Genomic DNA, 20975 nt, shown 5'->3' on the forward strand with positions numbered 1-20975 from the left:
GTTAGCCCAGGCAAGTTGTGGGGGTTACAGATAGTGTGACATGAACCCAAGATCCCGGTTGAGACTGTCCTCATGTGCGCAGAACTTGGCTATCAGTTTCTGCTCAGCGATTCTGCGTTGTGTGTTGTGAAGGCCACCTTGGAGAACGCTTACCCGAAGATCAGAGACTGAATGCCTTTGACTGCTGAAGTGTTCCCCTGCCTGGTGATTGTTGAGCTCTTCAGTTCAGCTCTTCAGAATCAAATTGAATTCATTTTGACATGAAGGTTCAATCATTTGTATACTAAGGTATGGATGGGCTTGCTGTTTCTCAATCCGCACACTCTTCTCTCCTTCAAAATTGCAGTTCCCCTAGAATAGATGTTCTCGAGCTTATGGCTTGGAGAATTAGAATGATTGAAGTAACAGATTTGAGATGTGGTCTTGCTCAATGTATTTGGGTCATATTTTACCAGTTAGAGAAGGGAAGCTATTTGCAAAGCTACTGTCTTTGAGAGTCTTTCAGAAATAGCCTGCAGCTTCCAGTGGAATGAATGATGTGGTGATGGGCCTTAGCTGATGATGTAATGCCAATGAAAAAGCGAATAGCAAGAGAACAAAAGATAACTTTCTTCCCATTCTCAGATTAATCCTTATATGTAACTGTTCTTCTATTATGCCCTTTTTCAAACTGAAAAAAGATCTTGACTAATAGTGATTGCCAAGAAGATATGCAGGTATGCCAGTTGCATGTTCTAGTTCGGCCGCAGCACCATATCTCACCAATCCTACTCTACCTCAGTATTGAGGTTTCCTGGGGTGAATGTACTTAAACTATTGCTTTGCAGGTTTAGAATGAATGAAATCCATCCTAGGGGATTACATTATGCAGCTACAATATATGGAAAATTTGTTTCACCAAAACAGATTTAAGATGCAAGAAAAGGCACATTATAAGTGTGAGATTTGATTCCATGAATTAAACCCCACTGTATAATAGGCATTCATTGCAGACATTGACAGGTAGGAGGTGGCCCTTACTTGTTTTGCTAGGCATGCTCAATAACACAGCATTAATATAAGATTATGATCTTACTTGCCTTAAACTTGATGAGCTATTAAACTTCAGCACAGTGCTGCCAGTTCTGTTGGAATCATGTATTCCACATTTATGTTGGTGACCATCACCATCTTCTGTCCACGCTGAGTTGCTCCTCTGAGTTCCTGGCATCTTTCAGTCATGAAAGATGTGTCCCTTTTCACCTTCAAAACCTCTGTGGTTAATATTATTGGTGAAAATAGTGATCCCCAGCAAAGGTAGACTGGATCTTCTGGCTCAGAGCTAGGGATACTACCACTGCACCAGAAGACCGCAAATGCCTGATCGAAGAATGATACTTAGACTATTGCTGGACATAATGGTGGTGAATGAGTTGGTTATAAATTGTCTCACTATTACCCAATTGGCAGTCCGTTTGTACTTTGGTCTTGCAAGAGATTTTTCCCCTCTTTATGTTCTTCAATGGACATGTCACATACCCAGTTCCCACAAAAAGGAAACCAAAAATTCTGTTCCCACTTTTTTCACCAACTTTATTGTTAAGACAGTCATGAAGATAGCGTAAGTAGACTTCATCTCTTTGCTTTGAAAAACGTAAAAACATAAGAAGCAGGAATAGGCTATTTGACGATGAGCCTATTCAGTAAGATGATTGGAATGTGGCCTGAACTTCACCTTCCTGCCTGTCCTATACAATCCTTGACTCCCCAATCCTTGACCAAAATCTGTCTAACTTATCCTTGAATATATTCAATGACCCAGTCCCCATTGCTCTCTATGGAAAAGAATTCCAAAGGCTAATAACTCTCTGAGAAGAAATTTCTCCTCATCAAAGTCTTAAGTGGAAAACCCCTTATTTTTATCTCTCCCCCAGTTCTAGATTTCCCTGGAAGTGTAAAATCCTGTCAGCACCTACCCTGTCAAACACCCTCAGAATCTTATGTTTCAGTAATATCTCTCATTTTTCTAAACTCCAATGCGTAGAAGTGCAGCCTGCTCTACCTTTCCTCTTGAGACCACCCTTTCATCCCAGAAATCAGCCGAGTGAGCCTTCAGTAAACTGCTTCCAAAGCAAGTATTTCCAAAGTATGAAAGATAACAAAAATGCACACTACTCTTAATTATGGTCTCACCACTGCCATGTACAGTTGTAACAAGACTTCCCTATTTTTATATTCCTTCCCCAATAAGTTACAACACTTCATTTGTCCTAATTACTGGCCGTTCCTGCTAACTTTCTGCTATTCATGTGCAAGTGCATCCAGATCTCTCTGTAATGTAGAGTTCTGTGGTATCTCTCCATTTAAATAATATTCTATTCCAGTGGAATCTGCACGTTCTCCCCATGTGTGTGTGTGTTTCCTCCACGTGCTCCGGTTTTCTCCCGCAGTCCGAAAGATGAACAGGTTAGGTGCATTGGCCATGCTAAATTCTCCCTCACTGTACTCGAACAGGTGCTGGAGTGTGGAGACTAGGGGATTTTCACAGTAACTTCATTGCAGTCTTAATATAAGCCTACTTGTGACACTAATAAGTAAACTTTAAAACAAAGAGGACAATCTCACATTTTCCCACATTGTACTCAATCTGCCAATTTTTTGCCCACACTTAACCTATCTATATTCCTTACAGATCTTTTGTATCCTCCTCAAAACTTGCTCTCCTACCTATTTTATATCATCAGCAAATTGGGCCACATCATAGTTGGTTCTTTCATCCAATCCATTAGTATAGATTGTAAATAGTTGATGTCCCAGCATTAACCCCTGTGGCACTGAGAAGTTAGCGTGTCAATTTGCAGTTGACCCATTTATCCAGACTCTCGTTTCCTGTTAGCCAGTCCACTATCCACGGTGATTTGGGAAAAACCAACTTCAACACCATGAGCTATTACTTTGTATAATAATCTTTTGTGGCATCTTATCAAATGCCATTTGGAAATCTAAATACACTACTGACTCCCTTTATTTATGCTGCATGCAATATCCTCAAAGAACTCTATCAACTTCCCTTTCATAAAATCATGTTTGCTCCGCTTGATTGTATTATGATTGTCCAAATGTTTTTTAAACATTTGCTACTACTCCCTTAACAATGGTTTCTAGCATTTTCCCCATGACATATGTTAGGCCAGCAGTTTCCTGCTGTCTCCCTTGTTGAAGAGGTGTTTCATTTGCAGTTTTCCAATTTGCTAGGAGCTCTTCGGCGTTTAGGGCATTTTGAAGGATTACTACCAATTCATCCACTATGTCTCCTGCCCTTTCTTTTGTTACTAATAGAGATACAAAATAATTGTCCCAAAGTCTCAGTGCCATTTCCTTGTTTCACTTTATTAATTCCCCAGCCTCATTCTTAACAGTTCAATGCTTACTTTAGCCATTCTGTTCCTTTATAAATGCTTGTAGAAGCTTTTACTGTTTTTTGTATTATGGTTTTAAATTATGTGATGCTGCTCATCTAGCACCACAAGAGGACAGCGTTATTGAAAACTTGAACTTTTTTGGTACAAGATTTTTTTTGTCAGAGCTGGGGATAACTTGAGTGTAATAGCTTGAACTTATAATGACTTTCTTTGAAACCGTTTTTCTAACAGAAATGGAGAAGAAGCTACAGGAAGAGAGAAGTTCAAAGCAAAAAGTTGAAAACCGTTTATTAGAAGCTGAAAAGCAACGTTCAATGTTGGATTGTGATATAAAACAAGCACAGCAAAAAATAGAAGAATTGCTCAGGCAAAAGGAGAAATTAACTGAGGAGGTGAGTGTTACTACTTAAAGGTGCTTAACAATGGAAATGATTCAAATTGTTTGGCTAAATCTGGAATCTCACTAGTCGGCTCATTTGAATATCAACTTTGGATAAATATTTTGGGGAAGGTCAAAAAAAGGCCAAAATTTGTAGTTCATCCCTAATTGCCCTTGAGAAGGTGGTGATGAGTGCCTTCTTGAGCCACTGAAGTTCACATGGTGTAGGTTCATTCACAGTGCTGTTAGGAAGGGAGTTCCAAGGTTTTGACTCGCCAACAGTGAAGGAATGGTGATACAGTTACAACTGAGGATGATGTGTGGCTTGGAGGGGAACTCGCAGATAATAATGTCCCCATGATCTGCTGCCTCTTTTCTTCGAGGTGGTAAAAGTTGTGGGTTTAGAAGGTGCTGTCGAAGGAACCTTGGTCAGCTGCTGCAGTGCATCTTGTAAATGGTACACACACAGCTGCCGCTGTCCGTAGGTGGTGGAGGGAGTTGAATGAGGTGGTGGTGGGATGCTAGCCAAACGGGCTGCTTTGTCTTGGATCTGCTTGCATCAAGCTTCTTGAGTGTTGTTGTGGCTGCACTCATCCAAGCAAGTGAAGCTATTCCATCACACTCCTGACTTTGTTTTGTAGATGGTGAAACATTTTGCAGGGAATGCGGAAGTCGTCAGGCAGTGATTTACTTGTCACAAAATTCCCAGCCTCTGACTTCTCTTGTAACCATAGTATTTGAATGGCTGGTCTGATTCAGTTTCTGGTCAAGTTTCTGTACACCTGGTGACTTGTACATCACCTGTGCTGATGGTGGGGTATTAAGCGGTAGTATCGCCATTGAATGTTAGTGGGGTTGGTTAGGTCCTGTCTTGTTGGGGATGGCCATTGGAGATGCACTTATATGACTTAAATGTTACTTGCCACTTACCAGCCAAACCTGAATGTTGCCCAGATCCTGCAAAGCATCTGATGAGTCCCCTGTTGTTTGTAATATATAAAAATAATTTGAAGGAGAATGCAGGTGGCCTGATTAATAAGTTTGCGGAAGACACAAAGATTGGGGGAGCTGTGGATAGTGATTGGAGGAGGGTTGCCAGAGGATGCAGCAGGATGTAGATCGGCTGGAGACTTAGGCGGAGAAATGACAGATGGAATTTAATCTTGACAAATGCAAGGTTGATGCAAGATCTAATTCAGGACGGAAATATGCAATAAATGGCAGAACCCTTAGAAGCATTACCATATAGAGGGATCTAGGCGTACAGGTCCACAGTTCTCTGAAAGTGGCAACACAAATGGATAAGGTGGTCAAGAAGGCATACGCTTGCCTTCATCGGTCGATGCACAAGAGGATATAAATTGGTGAGTCAAGTTGAAGCTGTATATAACTTTAGTTAGGCCACATTTGGAATATCACGCAAGTTCTGGTTGCCACACTACCAGAAGGCTGTGGAGACTTTGGAGAGGGTGCAAAAAAGGTTTACCAGGATGCTGTCTAGTTTGGAGAGTATTAGCTATGAGGAGTGATTGGACACACTTGGTTTGTTTTCACTTGAACGTTGGAGGCTGAAGGGAGACCTGATAGAAGTTTACAAAATTATGAGAGGCATGGATAATCAGGATAGGAATGTCAGTTACTAGGGGACATGGGCTTAAGGTAAAAGGGGGAAAGTTTAAAGATGTGAAAGGCAAGTTTTTTTACACAGAGGGTAGTAAGTGTCTGGGATGCGCTGCCAGAGGAGGTTGCTGCGCCAATACAATAGCAATGTTCAAGAGGCATTGTGACAGATACATGAATAGGCAGAGAATAGAGGGATACGAACCACGTAAAGGCAAAAGGTCTGCAGTTTAGAAAGGCATCACAGGCTTGTTGGGCCAAAGGGCCTGTTCCTGTGCTGTACTTTTTGAGTTACGAATGGTACTGAACACTCTGCAACCATCGTAAATTCTCCCAGTTTTGCATATATGATGGAGGGGAGATTATTGATGAAGTAGCTGAAGATCGATTGGCTGAGGACACTATCCTAAGGAATTCCTGCAGTGATGTCTTGGGACTGAGACGATTTGCATTCAACAACCTCAACTATATTCCTTTGTGCTAGCTGTGACTCCAAGTGGACAACTTTGCCCTCGATTTCCAAAGACCAGTTTTGCTCAGACTCCCTGAAGCTATTTGATGTCAGCACTGCTTGCTGTCAAGCAACAGGCACTCTCTCCTCAGGAATTGAGCTATTTTGTCCATGTTTGGATCAAGGCCATGTAATTTCAGTTAAGAGTCAACCACATTGCAGTGTGTCTGCAGTTGCATGTAGGTTCGACCAAATAAGGTTGGCAGATTTGCTTTGCTAAAGGACAGTGCTAAATCAAATGTTTTGTAATGAGAGTTTCAGGATCATGGGCTAGTTTTCTTTCCATATTTCTTATTTAAATTTAATTTCCACCAGCTGCCATAATGGGTTCTGAACCTGTGGCACCAGACCCTTACCCTGGGCCATTTAGATTACTTGTTCAGTAACCTTACCACTACACCACTGTGCCCTTTGATTCTGCCAAGCAAGTAACTGATGCAATTCTGTTGAACAATAACTAATTCATCCACACCATGGTTCGAAAGGAGTGGAAATCATAAATGATTGCTTTGTAGTCAAATCTAGATTGTACAATTACAAAATAAAATATATGACAACATTTTCTTTTGCAGGTTAAAAATTTATCATTGAAGATAGAACAGGAGACACAAAAACGTAGTTTAACTCAAAATGACTTGAAGATGCAGACACAACAAGTCAATTCATTGAAAATGTCAGAGAAACAGTTGAAACAAGAGATAAATCACTTGCTGGAGACTAAACTGAGCCTGGAAAAACAGATAGGAGAGCTGCGAAAGTATGTCCTACCTTCATTTTTCTCTCTTGACATGTTCCATGTAAATAGCAAAGACTTGTGGTAGGAAAGCCAGCACTGTAACAGGCTATAAAGCTCTGTAATTTATCAGGTTTGAGTTGAGCAACAGTGGCTGTCAAATGTAGCAATTGTCTAGGATGCAAATCAACAAATTGTAACTAAAGTAATGTCAGTTGTATCCCGCCATTTGATAATATTAGTTACCAGTCTGTCCTTTAACATCTGGATTTGTGATGGCGAGTGCACTAATTGGATCTGTTACTTCGGTGCTCACTGCTGGAAAAATTAGGGGCCTTTTGCAGATGGGCTAGAATTTTTTTTTGCTCAGCTAAGTGGTGATACAAATGCAAATTGCTACTTTCAATTCTTTTCTTTTTTGAACAGTTGTCAGTTTTTTAGAAAGTCATAATTTTCTACCAAAGTTGTCAGGAAACTGTGAAACTACTTTGTTCCAGCAATGATAGGGTAGGAAGTATGGCCATATTCAATCAATGAAACTAACCTGTTTACTCTTGAATTAAAATGCTTCATCGAAATTTTGTCCAATCTTCTAAGTGCACCAGGCGTAGAATTATAGAATCCTACACTGCAGAAGGAGGCCACTCGGTCCATCGAGTCTGCACCAGCCACAATCCCACCCAGGCCCTATCCTCATAACCCTATGTATTTACTCTAGCTAGTCCCCCTGACACTAAGGGGCAATTTAGCATGACTAAGCCACCTGCCCAGCACATCTTTGGAGTGTGGGAGAAAACCGGAGCACCCGGAGGAAATCCACGCAGACATGAGGAGAATATGCAAGCTCCACACAGACAGTGACCCAAGCCGGGAATTGAACCTGGGTCCCTGGCGCTGTGAGGCAGCAGTGCTAACCAGTGTGCCACCGTGCCGCCTCTGAAGCATGTTGTTTTCCTTAAAAAGTGGATTCCTTCAATTCTCTGTTACCCTCTGGGGTTCAATTGAACAGTTTGGAACTGATGAGGCACCTAGCTGTGTTTGTGTCATTAATTCTGAACTTGAACACAAGTTATTTTCCCAGTAACTAAACTTTTCTTATCTTCTATTTAATTTTGTATATATTATTTGGATGCTACTAAAATAACTTGTCAGTGAAGTGACATTGCTGGATTTACTTTCACTATCTCCTCTAATTAATTATATAAATCTCTGTATTGCTTATTTTGTTTCAGTCTCCTGCTAATTTGCAAGAGTGAGCCAATTTATGATTAGTATTTAGAGTTAACCTTTACTCTCTTTGTTGCGGGAGATCCACTCTAACTGTATTAACTGTATGATACATGTAGATTATTAATTTGTTCATCATTAGTGTAATCACATTGAATCATATTTTCAACTTTAATTGAGATCTCTTCAACTTCCAGTGATGAGAGGTATGGTCTAAAAGCTAACTGGGATTCTTGCTCTTCGGTTTAGTCCTGGGATAATAGTTCTCATGGGGAAGTTAGGTATTCTTAAAGGTTTAGCACCCAGCCATGAGAATGTTAAACGGTCTAAAACACCAAAAATGAAATGAGGATCATTTCTCTTGTACTAAATCATTCTTCTAACAGTTTCTCTCTTCCACTTCATGAAACTTATTATATAGACTCCAAATTCCAATTCTTCCATTTTGGGCTACTTTTTCAAGTTGCACCTTGATCATACTTGTACAAACTTAGTTGATGATGCATAATCTAATTTTGGTTACATTTTGCTTTCCAAAGCAATTAGGCCACTACATGGGCCTAAATCATTTGTAGATCAAACATAATTGATGACTAACTTAGTTGAGTTACTTCCCTGTGTAAAAGATCTAATTCAAATATGTATTTACTTGAAGCAAATTTTACAACTTTTGAATACTTTAATCTGGACATGGGGAAGAAAACTTGAAAACTAGAAGGTTAATGTCACATTAATGCCATACTTGTGCCCAGTGTATGCAGAAGTTAAGCAAATGGGGAAAAATATTAGTTTACCCATTATAGACATTGTTGTTTATTTAAAAGTTTAACTCCACCTTCAGAGTTCCTGCCCACCCTAGCCCTTAATTATCGTTATGCCTAATCCTGTTTTGTACAGCTTATATTTGTTTCATAGTTAAATTGTAAATGTTTTCTGACTGGGAGGCTCTAGTTTTCTATTCAAAAATAAACCTTACTCTAAGTGGAAAGTGGATCTCTACTTCAAATGTACCTCCTTCCAGTTAGCACACATTCTGATCACCATTACAATTTGGCAATAACCTTTAAAGCTTTGGCATAAACTTAAGTACTATGCATCAGTGTCAAAATTAAAGGTCTGGTTGCCAAACTTGGGTTCATATACTGACTTTAATATGTTTAATCTCCTGCAAATAGCTCATGAACACATTGTACAGTGATTGAACCTGCATTTTCTATTTTCCTTTCCTGGCAGGAAAAGAAGGGAGGCTTTTTTTTGGGTAGCGGGGGCCAGTGCTCATGTACTAAAAGTATACTTGGCTTTTAAAAAAATAGATTATATTTTTAATTGCCTTAAAGTAAGCTGGATGATGTATTTAGATTTTCATTTGTAAAATGATGTTTCACTTTGAATTTTATTCATTATTGCAGAGAGCGTCAGGATGCTGATGGTCAGATGAAAGAACTTCAGGACCAGCTGGAGGCAGAACAGTATTTTTCAGTATGTTCTCGACTTTTGAGTTCACAGTGAGGAAAACTTAATACAATTAAATAAGGCTCTAAGATTTTGTTGGACGAAACTTTTCATTTTTAATGATTTGTGTATACTTTTAAAAGTATAAATAATAATTGCAAAGGCACAGACGAGGATACTACTGTTTTTGCACTTAACTTCACAAAAGAAGAACAATGTCTATTATGTGAGCAGAAAGAAAAAGAATCTAACCACCAGAAAGCCATCATTGAACATTAATTTTGGGCACAAATTAAATTGCAAATGAAAAAATAAGCAACCAAATTTAAGCCTATAGAGCATTATCAGTGGAGTGTGTGTGTAATTATTACTGCAACACCATCTGTGTCTGAAAATATGTATGACCAATTAGATGAAGAATATAGATAAAATTTTGAATTCATTTAAAACATTAGAAGTTAAACTAAACCTTTTCCTAGATCAATTCCTAATTTATATAACAAATACATAAAGTGCAGTCAATCAGAGTGCGAACTTGGAAATTTGGTGAGTAAGGGAATTCAGTGCTTGAGATAGGAGGGAAACAGCCAAGTAATGCTTATTTTGCTCTTATATCTAGCAATAGTAAAGTTCATTAGGAGTAATAGAGTTTATAAATTAATTAAGAAAATAATAATTAGCAGATAATAAAGATGGCAGGATAGGTGATGTGTTGTGACTGAAAAACTTGAAGAATGTGGGAGTTTCTGGACACCAGTGTGATCCAAGGCAAACACATCTGTAGTATGTGTCAGCAGCTTGAGATGCTTTGGCTCAGTCATTGAACTGGAAACCGAGCTGCAGACATTGCGATACATCAGGGAGGGGGATATTTACCTCAGCACTTTGTCTTAGGATGCGCTCACAGCCCTTGGGTCAGGGGCATCTGATTTGGTCACTGGTCTTTGACAGGAGGGTGTGATTGTGAGTGAGGCAGGTAAGGAGTTTGAGAAGGTAGGAATGGAAGAGCCTCAGCCCTTGCAATTGTCCAGTATGCTCAAGGTTCTAGCAGCTTGTGGGACAAAAGCAGGGGCCGCAGGGTGATGTGCGAACTGACCATGGCACTGTGGTACAGAAAGCAATTCAAGTGAAAGGAGTTCATTGGAATGTAGTGGTAGTAGGGGACAATATTGTCAGAGGACTGACGCAGTTCTATGCAGCTGAGAGTGCAAGTCCAGAAAGCTGTCTTGTCTGCTAGGTGCTAAGGTTTGGGACATCAGTTTGGTGCTGGAGAGGAACTTGCAGTGGGAGGAGGAGGTTCCAGTTGTCATGGTCCATGTTGGTACCAATGACATAAGAAGGACTGGAAAAGAGGTTCTGCTAAGGAATTTTGAGCAAGTAGTGGAAAAATTATAAAGCAGAACCTCAAAGGTGGTAATCTCTGGATTACCACCTTTGCCACAATCAAATTGGGGTAGTGTAAATAAGATTAGAGAGATAATTGCATGGCTCCAAGACTTGGGTGGGAGAAATGGGTTTTGATGCATGGGGCAGTGACACCTCTACTGGGGAAAATGGGAGCTGTACCATTGGGACAGGCTTCACCTGAAATATGCTGTGGGACCAGTGTTCTGGCGAGTAGATAACTAGAACAGTAGAGAGGTCTTTAAATTAAATAATGGGGGAAGGGATTGTGTGAGAGGAAATGTAGTAATTCAGATGGTAACGATATAGAACAGGGTAGTGATTTGGATAAAGATAATGGAGTGTGGCAGGGAGAGAGAGTAGAAACTTAGTGCACCAGCAGATAAGGCATAGATTCTTTAAAAAATAGGAAAAATATAGTTAAAGGCTGTGTATCTGAATGCATACAGCATTTGTAATTAAATGTATGACCTGATAGCCATCACAGAGACATGGTTGCAGGGTGCCTGTAAAGATTGGAGCATATTTGATATTTAGAAAAGATACGAAGTTAGGAAAATATGTTATGGTAGCTCTGTTGATTAGGAATGTCAGTAGTACAGTAGCGAGAGATGACCTTCACTCCAAAGAGCAAGATATCAAATCAGTTTGGTTGGAAGTAAGAGATAAGGACAGATTAGAGCTCACATGTGGGAGTAGTTTAAAGGCTCCCTAACTAGTTACACTGTAGGTCAAAGTACACTGAAAAAATAAATGGGGCTTGTAAGAAAGACTGCAGTAATCATCAGTGACTTTAGTTGTCTTGTACATTGGACAAATCAAATTGGCAAAGATAACCTAGAACATTAGTTTATGGAGTGTATGCAGAACAATTTCTTAGAGCAATATGTTCCAGAGCCAAGCAGGAAGAAGCTATTGTAGACCTGGTAATGAGCAATGCTGTGGAGATGCCGGCGTTGGACTGGGATAAACACAGTAAGAAGTTTAACAACACCAGGTTAAAGTCCAACAGGTTTATTTGGTAACAAAAGCCACACAAGATTTCGGAGCCTTAAGCCCTTTCCTTCACCTGAAGAAGGGGCTTAAGGCTCCGAAAGCTTGTGTGGCTTTTGCTACCAAATAAACCTGTTGGACTTTAACCTGGTGTTGTTAAACTTCTTAATGGGCAATGCGACAGGATTAATCATAACCTCAAGGTAAATGAGCCTGTAGGTGACTGTGATCATAACACAATAGAATCCTGTGTTCAGTTTGAAGGGGGGAAGTGTAAGTCTGTGTTTGAAACCTGAATTCTGGCCCAGTGAAAGAGGAAACAAATATAAGAAGAAAATGGGCTTTAAATTCCAGTGCTACCTAATTTAAAAACAGAATTCTAGGCAGCTGGGGTATTTCGTATGCCAAAGTCTCAAAGTTTGAAAAAACACTGTGCTGGGAAGGGAAGAGAAGAATTAAAACTGAAGAATTAAGAAATGGCTCAAACTAAATTCCAATAAGCATGGTAGGTCTAATAAACCTTTGTAGTACTTTTCTCTTGTAATAACAAAAATAGTTATTTAAGAATGTAAAATACTGATTTATTTTTTCCTGGGCAAGACCAGTATTTGTTAACCATTCCTAATTATCCTTGTGAAGGTGGCCTCCTTGAACCTCTGCTTTCCAGTGGTACAGTTGTGCCCACAGAGCTGTTAGGAATGGAGTTCCAGGTTTTTGACCCAGCAACATTATACTGCCAGCTTATGTTATTTGCTGCTTTTAAACTTTACAGACGTTGTACAAGACTCAAGTTAGGGAGCTGAAGGAAGAATGTGAGGAGAAAAACAAGCTTTGTAAAGATTTGCAGCAAAAAATGCAGGAGCTGCAGGATGAGAGGTGGGAATTCATTTCACTGATACAATCTCAGAACAATCTTGTTTTAGTTTGAAACATAATCTAAAGTGTACCTTCACTGAACTTTTAGCATTTCTATATTTCTTAATCTTCAATAGGAAAAGTTCAAAATGTAAAGCCCTGAATTTCCAGGTAATATATTTGTAATATATTTATCACATGATTTGACCAGGAAATAAAATGTATTCGATATGAACTGAAGCTGGTATCTTCTGGAAAAAGGATTGCTTAACTATGAAAGTTGAAGTCCAGTCTTTCAAATAGTCTATACTGATCAATCTTCTTTACTGAATTCATCTTCTGAGACAAGTGCTGAATTGCTAAGAATGAAGGTCTGATTGTGACGTGTTGTTCCTTTGTGTGCACATCACTCAGATAAAAATGTGCTGATTAAACTGATTTTCATTTCTCTGCAGAGATTCTTTGGCAGCACAACTTGAGATTACACTAACAAAGGCGGACTCTGAGCAGCTTGCACGCTCAATTGCAGAGGAACAGTATTCTGATCTCGAGAAAGAAAAAATTATGAAGGAACTAGAAATTAAAGAGATGATGGCAAGGCACAAGCAGGAGCTGGCTGAAAAGGATGCGACAATTGCCTCTGTGAGTAAAACTTTGCTAGTTAAATTCTTATGCATAATTATCAAAAGTTGTGAATAGCAGAATTGAAACATAATTCACAAATACTAGTAATAACATTTTTTTTTGCCCAAGGCACTTACTCAGTTCTTTATATGTACTCAGAAATTGCGTGCATCTTGTACTTGTTGATAGATACCATAAAGCAGGCATGAGATGTTTTGACCCTGATATTTAGGGGAATTTTGGGAACCGCTTCCTAACCACAACCAACAAGACTGAGAGATGTGGTACCCTGAGAGATTGGAGGTTAGGGGGAGGCCTAGATATTGGGTCGGGGAGGTATCAGTAGGGCTTGATGAGATCGGTTTGGTATCTTCTTGGGAGATATAAGGGGAGAAGATTTGGGGTTGGGGACAGTGTGAAGGAGAAAGCTGTCCTTGGAGGAGATGGTATGTTGTGGTGGACATCAGGAGAACTTTGCATTGCTGGAAGAATAGGGTGGAGGAGTGTCGATTTTCATCATTGTGGGGGCTATCAAGGTGGCTTAGTGGGCCAGAATGGAAACATTCTGCTCCTCCTATGTCACAAGCAGTGCTCCAAAAGCAGTTACTCATTTCATGCAACTTTTCTTATTCCTTGCCCGTCCATCCCTTTAACTGCCAGTTTCCAATAGCTCAGGAAACCCAACTGACCAGCAACAGAGCCTCATTAAAATATTTAAATGAGTGATCCATCTCCTGGGAGCAGGTTGATTATTCACACTTCTTTCCTCACCACTGCCCGCATGCCTCACCACCACCTGGGTTGTCTCAGTTAAAACTATAAATAAATGGATTCAAGAGGATGGGTTCATGTTTGAAAATTTCTGTTTTGCTTTCCCATCTGACCCATATTTATCCATTTTTGGGGTTTAAGAATGTTCCTGTTGACTCTGTCGTGATTACACTTGAATCAGAATTGTAGTTGGACAGAAGTGCTAGTTTCCACATATATTTATGGAATTGAATTAGAAATTAATGCAGTACCATTCTATTTCAAAAAAACATTCTTAATTTCAGAAACATAACACCAATTAATATTTAAAGCTAAGTTGCAACACAATTGTTTTCTTTGAAGAGGCCTCAAGTGTCTTAACATCTGCAACAAAAATATCTTCCATTGATGAAGCAAACTTACACTGAGCACAAGTTTGATAAATTGTAAACTGCTAGAGGGTGCAATGGAACTATTACACAACTACCAGGTATGCATTTGTGTAACTTAGATAGTTTTGATTTAAATATTTTAATTTGCTATTTAGCTGGAGGAGACGAATAGAATGCTGACTGCTGATGTAGCAAATCTTGCAAGTGAGAAGGAAGAACAGAATAATAAAATGAAGGAGCTTCAGGACCGTGAGTATATTTAAATTTCAAAATAAAACATAGATGTGTCAATTCCCTTGTGCATTCTCAACCCAATTTTTAGTGTACTGTTCAATTTGATATGAAAGGAGCAATTTATATTTCTATAGCACCTTATAACCTTATGGCATCCTAAAAACTTCGCAACCAACAACTTACTTTTTGAAATGTCGTCACTTATATGAACAAAAGGAACAGTTTCACTGAGAGGTGACAATGGTTCCTGTTGTCAGAAAGGTTTTAATTGTATCCATTTTCTAAACAGTATAGCAAAACTTTTATGCAGTTCCTGACCTACCTATATTTGATTCAGATAGAGTGAATGTCTTGAAATACACAGTTTTATAGTCTTGGTAGAGACTAGTAATGTATTTAGTTTTGTTAAGAATCCAATACCCCAGGTATTTACTAAAAGAATGAAGCCACAAAGTTCACGGTTTAAAAGAAATGATTTTTACTACACTGAAATCAAAGAACATATATCCTAATAACAACACCCTATTTTAAACTGCGAGTTACGGTAAGAGTAAAGTTTAAGTGTACAATTAACTCAGCTACTAAGTGCGAGTTTTCTGATGGTAGGGGCGGCTCGCCATTAGCCGGTGGCAGGATTATCTGCCGATATCTGCAGTGATTTGGGCTGCTCGCCTATCCCGCTGACAGGGATGATGTGGAGTTGCCAGCATTGGACTGGGGTGGGCACACAATAAGAAGTCTTACAACACCAGGTTAAAATCCAACAGGTTTATTTGGTATCACGGGCTTCCGGAGCACTGCTCCTTCACCTGATGAAGGAGCAGCACTCCAAAAGCTCGTGATACCAAATAAACCCATTGAACTTTAACCTGCTGTTGTGCGACTTCTTACCGTGCCTTTTTCAGAGAAACCTAGTTGTTAAAGGGATCGTCATCCCAAGGTAAAATGTATTCTTTCCCCCGCAAAACACATGGACCATCACAACACTAAGTGGGTTCTGGTGACATCATTGAGTTATCCTAGAGATCTATTGGCACTGTCATAAATGAAATAACTAAATGAAATCTATACTCAGATAATGCATGTTCACCAATTTTAGCTAATGTTTAAAAGAAGAAATCCAAATTCAATAGACAGAGGGCTTTCTAGTTTTTCTTTCTAGCATGTGTGGTCAAAATAACACCTCGTACTATCTCGAATGACATAATGGTATAGCACTGAAGGTGTGCTGTCTTTCAGGTGAGTTGTTAGACTAAGATTCCGCCTGTCCTTTCAGGTGAGTGTAAAAGCTCCCATGGTGCTGTTTCAAAGAAGAGGAAGGGAAATCCTCCCCAGTGTTCTGGCCAATATTTATCCTAAGAATTAAATGCCTGGTTATATTTTTATTGTGAGACCTTGTACCCTCTGTTCCAGCATTGCAATTGGGACTATTCTTTGAACAACACCTCATTGAATGTGAAGTGTTGTGGGATGTTCTGAAGTTGTGAAAGATGCTATCTATATACATGCAGGTTTTACCTTTTTCCTTTACAGACAGCAATATCAAACTTGCGCTTTAATCCTTTGTGTTAGCTATTCCTACTTGCATCAAAACTCACCCAAATTATCTTTCCCCCACTACATGCATATCTGAGAATTCCATCTGATTGTGTGTAATTGTAGTGTCTGTTCACAACTACTATTCCTACATTCACCAAAAAGAAATTGTCCAGCAATTAAAGATTTGGCTGAAACTGGCACTACAACTTCATCCAAGAGATTGAGGATGAAGGTATGGAATCAAGGAGAAAGACTGCGATGTTTTCACTGCAATTTATTACAGTGAAAACATCTGCGGCTTTTCATTTCTCTTCCACCCTCCTGTATTTCCTTTTTAACCTGAGGTACATTGTCTTTATTATCTCCCACAAGATCTCCTTTATCCTTACCCCTGAGGGTTTCTCTTTTCCCCAGTTTCTATCCCTCACAGGCTGAAACTGATGTTGGAAGCCAAACTCTGATTCACGAACCAATGCAAAATCATCCGCTCTTTTTGCTGTTACACTCGCAGTTTTACGCATTTGCATTTGTAACATTTCAAGTTCAAATTGTCTTTCCAGTTTCTGAAATTCTAATTCTCTCTCCTTTTCTTTTTCCACTCGCCTGCCAATCAAGCAGTTTAATTCCTTATGCTTTTTGTTCCTCCCTTTCTCAGGCTTTCTCTGCTGCAGTGGCCTCCCTTTGGCTTTCTCTGCTGCAGTGGCCTCCCTTTCCTTTGCTTTTTGTTCTGCTACTCTCTCTCCTTCCTTTATTTTGAATTCCAGCTGCTTTTTCATTTCTTCTTCATGTTCAAGCTGTTTCATTTGTAATTGAATTCTAGCCGTTTCCAATGATTCTGACTGTGTTTCTGGCAGTTTTAAATGCTGAGCTATCGCCACAATTATCTCTCCTTTCCGTACACTGTCAGGCAATGTCAATTGCAATGTTTTTGCTCATTCCAAAAGCTTTGTTTTAGTCACCTTTTGTAAACTACCTTGCGTGACCCCTTCCACCCCCAAGAACTTCTTAGCCCCTAAAAGAGCCATTATTCCACAAGGCACTCCCTATTTAAACCTGAATACAACACCTGAAAAGAAAACACCAATATGCTCACCACTCACTGTCTTTGAGTTCAATAATCCCAAATCAATCAAGAAATATAGGTTTTAATCCCGGATTAACTTCCAATTGTTATGGTTCAGATTAGAACCTCAAGTGTTTATGAAGCCCGCCTGAATCATAAATTTTGCATCTTGAACTTTGCTAGGATAAGCATGAGATGCTCCACTTCAGGTGTGATTCAAAAGACCCGCTAGGGAGCTTTTATCAAACAAAGTTTATTTAAGAATATAGTTAACATATATAGTAAGAAAATTAGCAAGAACTTTTATCAATTACAAACAAGAAACAAAAAAACCACTATAATGTATAATCCTTGCCATAGACAAGACCCTTTAAACAGGTTCAATACAGAAAAGTCTGCTGCTCACGTGATAAGGGAATTTGAGTCCTTTGGTTGAAGTCTGCATTTCTCTGAACTCATTCCAAACAGTTTGAAGACAAGACAGCTTCCCAAAACATCAGAGAGACTCTGGTCCAGCCCCCAACAACAAGAGTTTCACCCCTCAGGAAAACAAGATCTTGTTTTCAGCTAACCAACAAAATTTTCAAAACAACAGGGAAAGAGGGAAAACACTTCTTTTTAGCTTGCTGACCCTTCTAAAACTAAAACTCAAACCTGCAGGTTCAAACTGAAAATGAAAGAAAAAACTGTCCAAAAACCCATCTGCGTCCTCCTAACAATGCAGAATCGTAAAACCTAGTCCCAGAGTAAACACAAACAACCCCGTTTAAGCCACTTAAGTAGCAATAAAAGGACATTTCCAGTCACGCCGGCAACAATGACATCACTGAAGCTGTGAACTAAGAAACCATGTTTTAAAAAAAACCTTAAAGGTACACTAATGTCGCATGTTAATGTAGTTTATATGGATTTCAGCAAAGCCTTTGACAAGGTCTCACATGGGAGACTTATAAAGGCAAATGCACATGTGATACAGGGTAACTCAGTTGTCAGAGACAGAGGTGATGACAGAAGGCTGCTTTAGTTACTGGAAGCCAGTGTCCAGTGGCATACCACAGGGATCTATGCTAGGTCTCATACTGTTCGTCATTTATATAAATGACATAGATCTGGGGTAAGATTAGTAAGTTTGTGGATGACACAAAGATTGGGTGATTAACAGTGATGTTGAGTATCTTGGGCTACAAGAAGATATAGGCAGGATGGTCAAATGAGCAGATAAGTGGCAGATGGAATTTAACCCTGAAAAGTATGAGGTGATACACTTTGGAAGGAGTAATTTGACAAGGAAGTATTCAATGAATGGCATGACACTAGGAAGTTCTGTGCAACAAAGGGACCTTGTCCTGTTTGTCCCTAGATCTCTGAAGGCAGAAGGGTATATTAGTAGAGTAGTGGAAAAGGCATGTGGGACACATGCCTTTATCAATCGAGACATAGATTACAAAAGCAGGGAAGTCATGTTGGAGTTGTGTAGAACCTTGGTGAGGCCACAGCTAGAGTACTGTGTGCAGTTCAGGTCAGCGCCTTATAGGGAGGATGTGATTACATTGGAGGGGGTACAGAGAAGATACACCAGGATGTTTCCTGAGCTGGAACATTTAACTTATGAAGAGAGATTGGATAGGCTTGGATTGTTTTTGTTGGGGCAGAGAAGACTGGGTGGGGGGTTAAGGGGGATGTGGGGGGAAGGGGGGGCGGGGTGATCTGATCAAAGTGTACAAGGTTGTGAGAGACATGGAGAGAGTGAATAAGGAGCAACTGTTAGTTGAAGGGTCAGTCATGAGGGGACACAGATTCAAAGTGAGGGGCAGGAGATTTAGGGGGGATGTGAGGAAAAGCTTTTTTTACCCAGAGGGTGGTGATGGTCTGAAATGCATTGATTGGGAGGGTGATAGAGGCGAGTTGCCTCACATCCTTTAAAAAGAACCTGGATGAGCACTTGGCATGTCATAACATTCAAGGCTATGGGCCAAGTGCTGGTAAATGGGATTAGATGGGAGGTCAGGTGTTTCTCACATGTTGGTGCAGACTCAAAGGGCCTCTTCTGCTTTGGACATCTCTTGCCACAGAGCTGACTAAGAATCCCAGGTTTTCCACTGCGGCCACCACCCTTAGTGTTGGCCTGGGTGCCTCGCATGCTGGCACAATCTTCTGCGAGAGAAAGTTTTAGGACTCCTCCAGTCAGGCTTGAATTCCAGGAGTTCCGCAGACACCCTTCCTGGTATTCTTGGCTCTGCCTTTGCATCTCAAGCAACTGAGGGACAAACGAATCCAGAGGCACAGCACCTGGCTGGGACATAGCTGAATCCTGGGATCCAGCAGACCTCCGACTGTCTGATCCCTAAGACATTCCTACCTCTGCCTGATGTGCATCAACAGCAGTGTGGTGCTTACCAGATAGTAACGCAGAAGCCTGTCTGCTATGATTGCCCACTGAAGTGTGTGTCTTGTCTTCCCCCGACATCTCCTCCGAGCTCGTATCAAGGGCTGGTAGTGGAACCATGCTGGTGGATGGGCCAGGCTCCTCAAGAAAATCCCTTGATTTTCCTGCAAGGGAAGGGACATGATATTAGTACATGGCAAGGGCAAAGGTATAGGACACGCGTAACTCATGGGTTTGGGCAGCTGGATGAAAGTGCAGAAGCTCCTCATTTTTCTCATACAGGCCCACCTCACTCTCCAAACAGCATGCTCCTGTTTCTTCCCTGCGAGCTCCAGGGCTCACTTCTCACATGGAGGCAGGATCCTCAGTTCTGCCATTTTACTGCCATCTTTGTTCGCTCACAGTGGTTGTGAACAAGCTGATCCTGCAGGGAGACAAATGGGGATGATGTTAGCAGGCCGCCTACCGGGTACTCTGACTCTGCTAGATTCAGCATGTGGGGTCCGAGTGGCATGGGGAGGGGTGACTGAAAAAGGGAGTGGTGAGAGGAGACAAGAAGCACTTACCTGGCAGACCGGAATAGGCTGGTCATGTTTTTTCCAGCATTGCACCCTGTCCTCTTATGGAAGGTGCTGGCACCAGTGCAGCCACAGTCTCCCAGGTGGGGTTCACCTTGCTGGAGGGTCTCTTGCCAGCTAAGGGTAGATAGTTCCCCTTCTCTCCTCCATGGCATCCAGCGTTCTTGAGAGGGCTCTATCAGTGAATCGTGGAGCTTGCTTCTTGGCTGCCATCCTCCTGGCTTGACTGTGAGAAACCGCTGTGGAGCCATTTAAATGCAGTGCCCCAATGATTGAAGTGCTCAGAACTTCACCTGATCTCCCACAAACTTCCTTATACCCCCTTGATATTCTCTTTCTCAATTCCACCCTGCTCACGCACTGTGCCCACACATGCCAGCCATCATCTGCGTCTCACCTGGTAGGCGGCCTGCTAACATCATCCCCATTTGTCTCCTTGTAGGATCGGCTTGCTCACAACCACCATGAGCGAGCAAAGTGTGTGCCACAGACGAGGGGTTTTTCACATGGGCAACTTTTTTCTTTCCAGAATGTCTGAAAATTGTGGTCTGGATTGTGCCAACGGGATTTGCAAAGGTTTTCATACCGAAATGACACTTCGCTAAATTTGTGGAAATTCCTCCCTTGATGTCTTACCCTGGACAAGATTAATAACACATAACTGCACAATCACTACGACCACCTATCTTTACTTCTATAACATCACCTGACCCTGCCTTTTGCTTTCGCTCACCTGCTGCTGAAATGCTCATTCATGCCTTGATTTGAGGATTCCAATAGACTCCAACTTCCCAGGTTCTACCTCTGTAAACTTAACGTCATTCAAAACTCCAC

The 20975-nt window shown here is 40.6% G+C and overlaps 1 protein-coding gene across 12 annotated transcripts in view; it reads left to right on the plus strand.

Moving 5' to 3' along the window:
• Positions 1 to 20975, plus strand: part of rock2a (rho-associated, coiled-coil containing protein kinase 2a) — a 193398-nt gene that overhangs the window by 137533 nt on the left and 34890 nt on the right. For all 12 annotated transcript variants that reach the window (XR_013497786.1, XR_013497787.1, XM_078213128.1 and 9 more), the window contains 6 exons: positions 3633 to 3793; positions 6484 to 6668; positions 9281 to 9350; positions 12493 to 12596; positions 13031 to 13217; positions 14497 to 14590. Coding sequence is in view for 10 of the 12 variants with exons in the window: in XM_078213128.1 (XP_078069254.1) it covers positions 3633 to 3793; positions 6484 to 6668; positions 9281 to 9350; positions 12493 to 12596; positions 13031 to 13217; positions 14497 to 14590 (801 nt within the window). In the remaining 2 variants the exon portion in view is untranslated. The remainder of the gene's footprint in view (positions 1 to 3632; positions 3794 to 6483; positions 6669 to 9280; positions 9351 to 12492; positions 12597 to 13030; positions 13218 to 14496; positions 14591 to 20975) is intronic.

Source organism: Mustelus asterias, chromosome 5 (assembly GCF_964213995.1).
Source record: "Mustelus asterias chromosome 5, sMusAst1.hap1.1, whole genome shotgun sequence".
Taxonomy (NCBI): domain Eukaryota; kingdom Metazoa; phylum Chordata; class Chondrichthyes; order Carcharhiniformes; family Triakidae; genus Mustelus; species Mustelus asterias.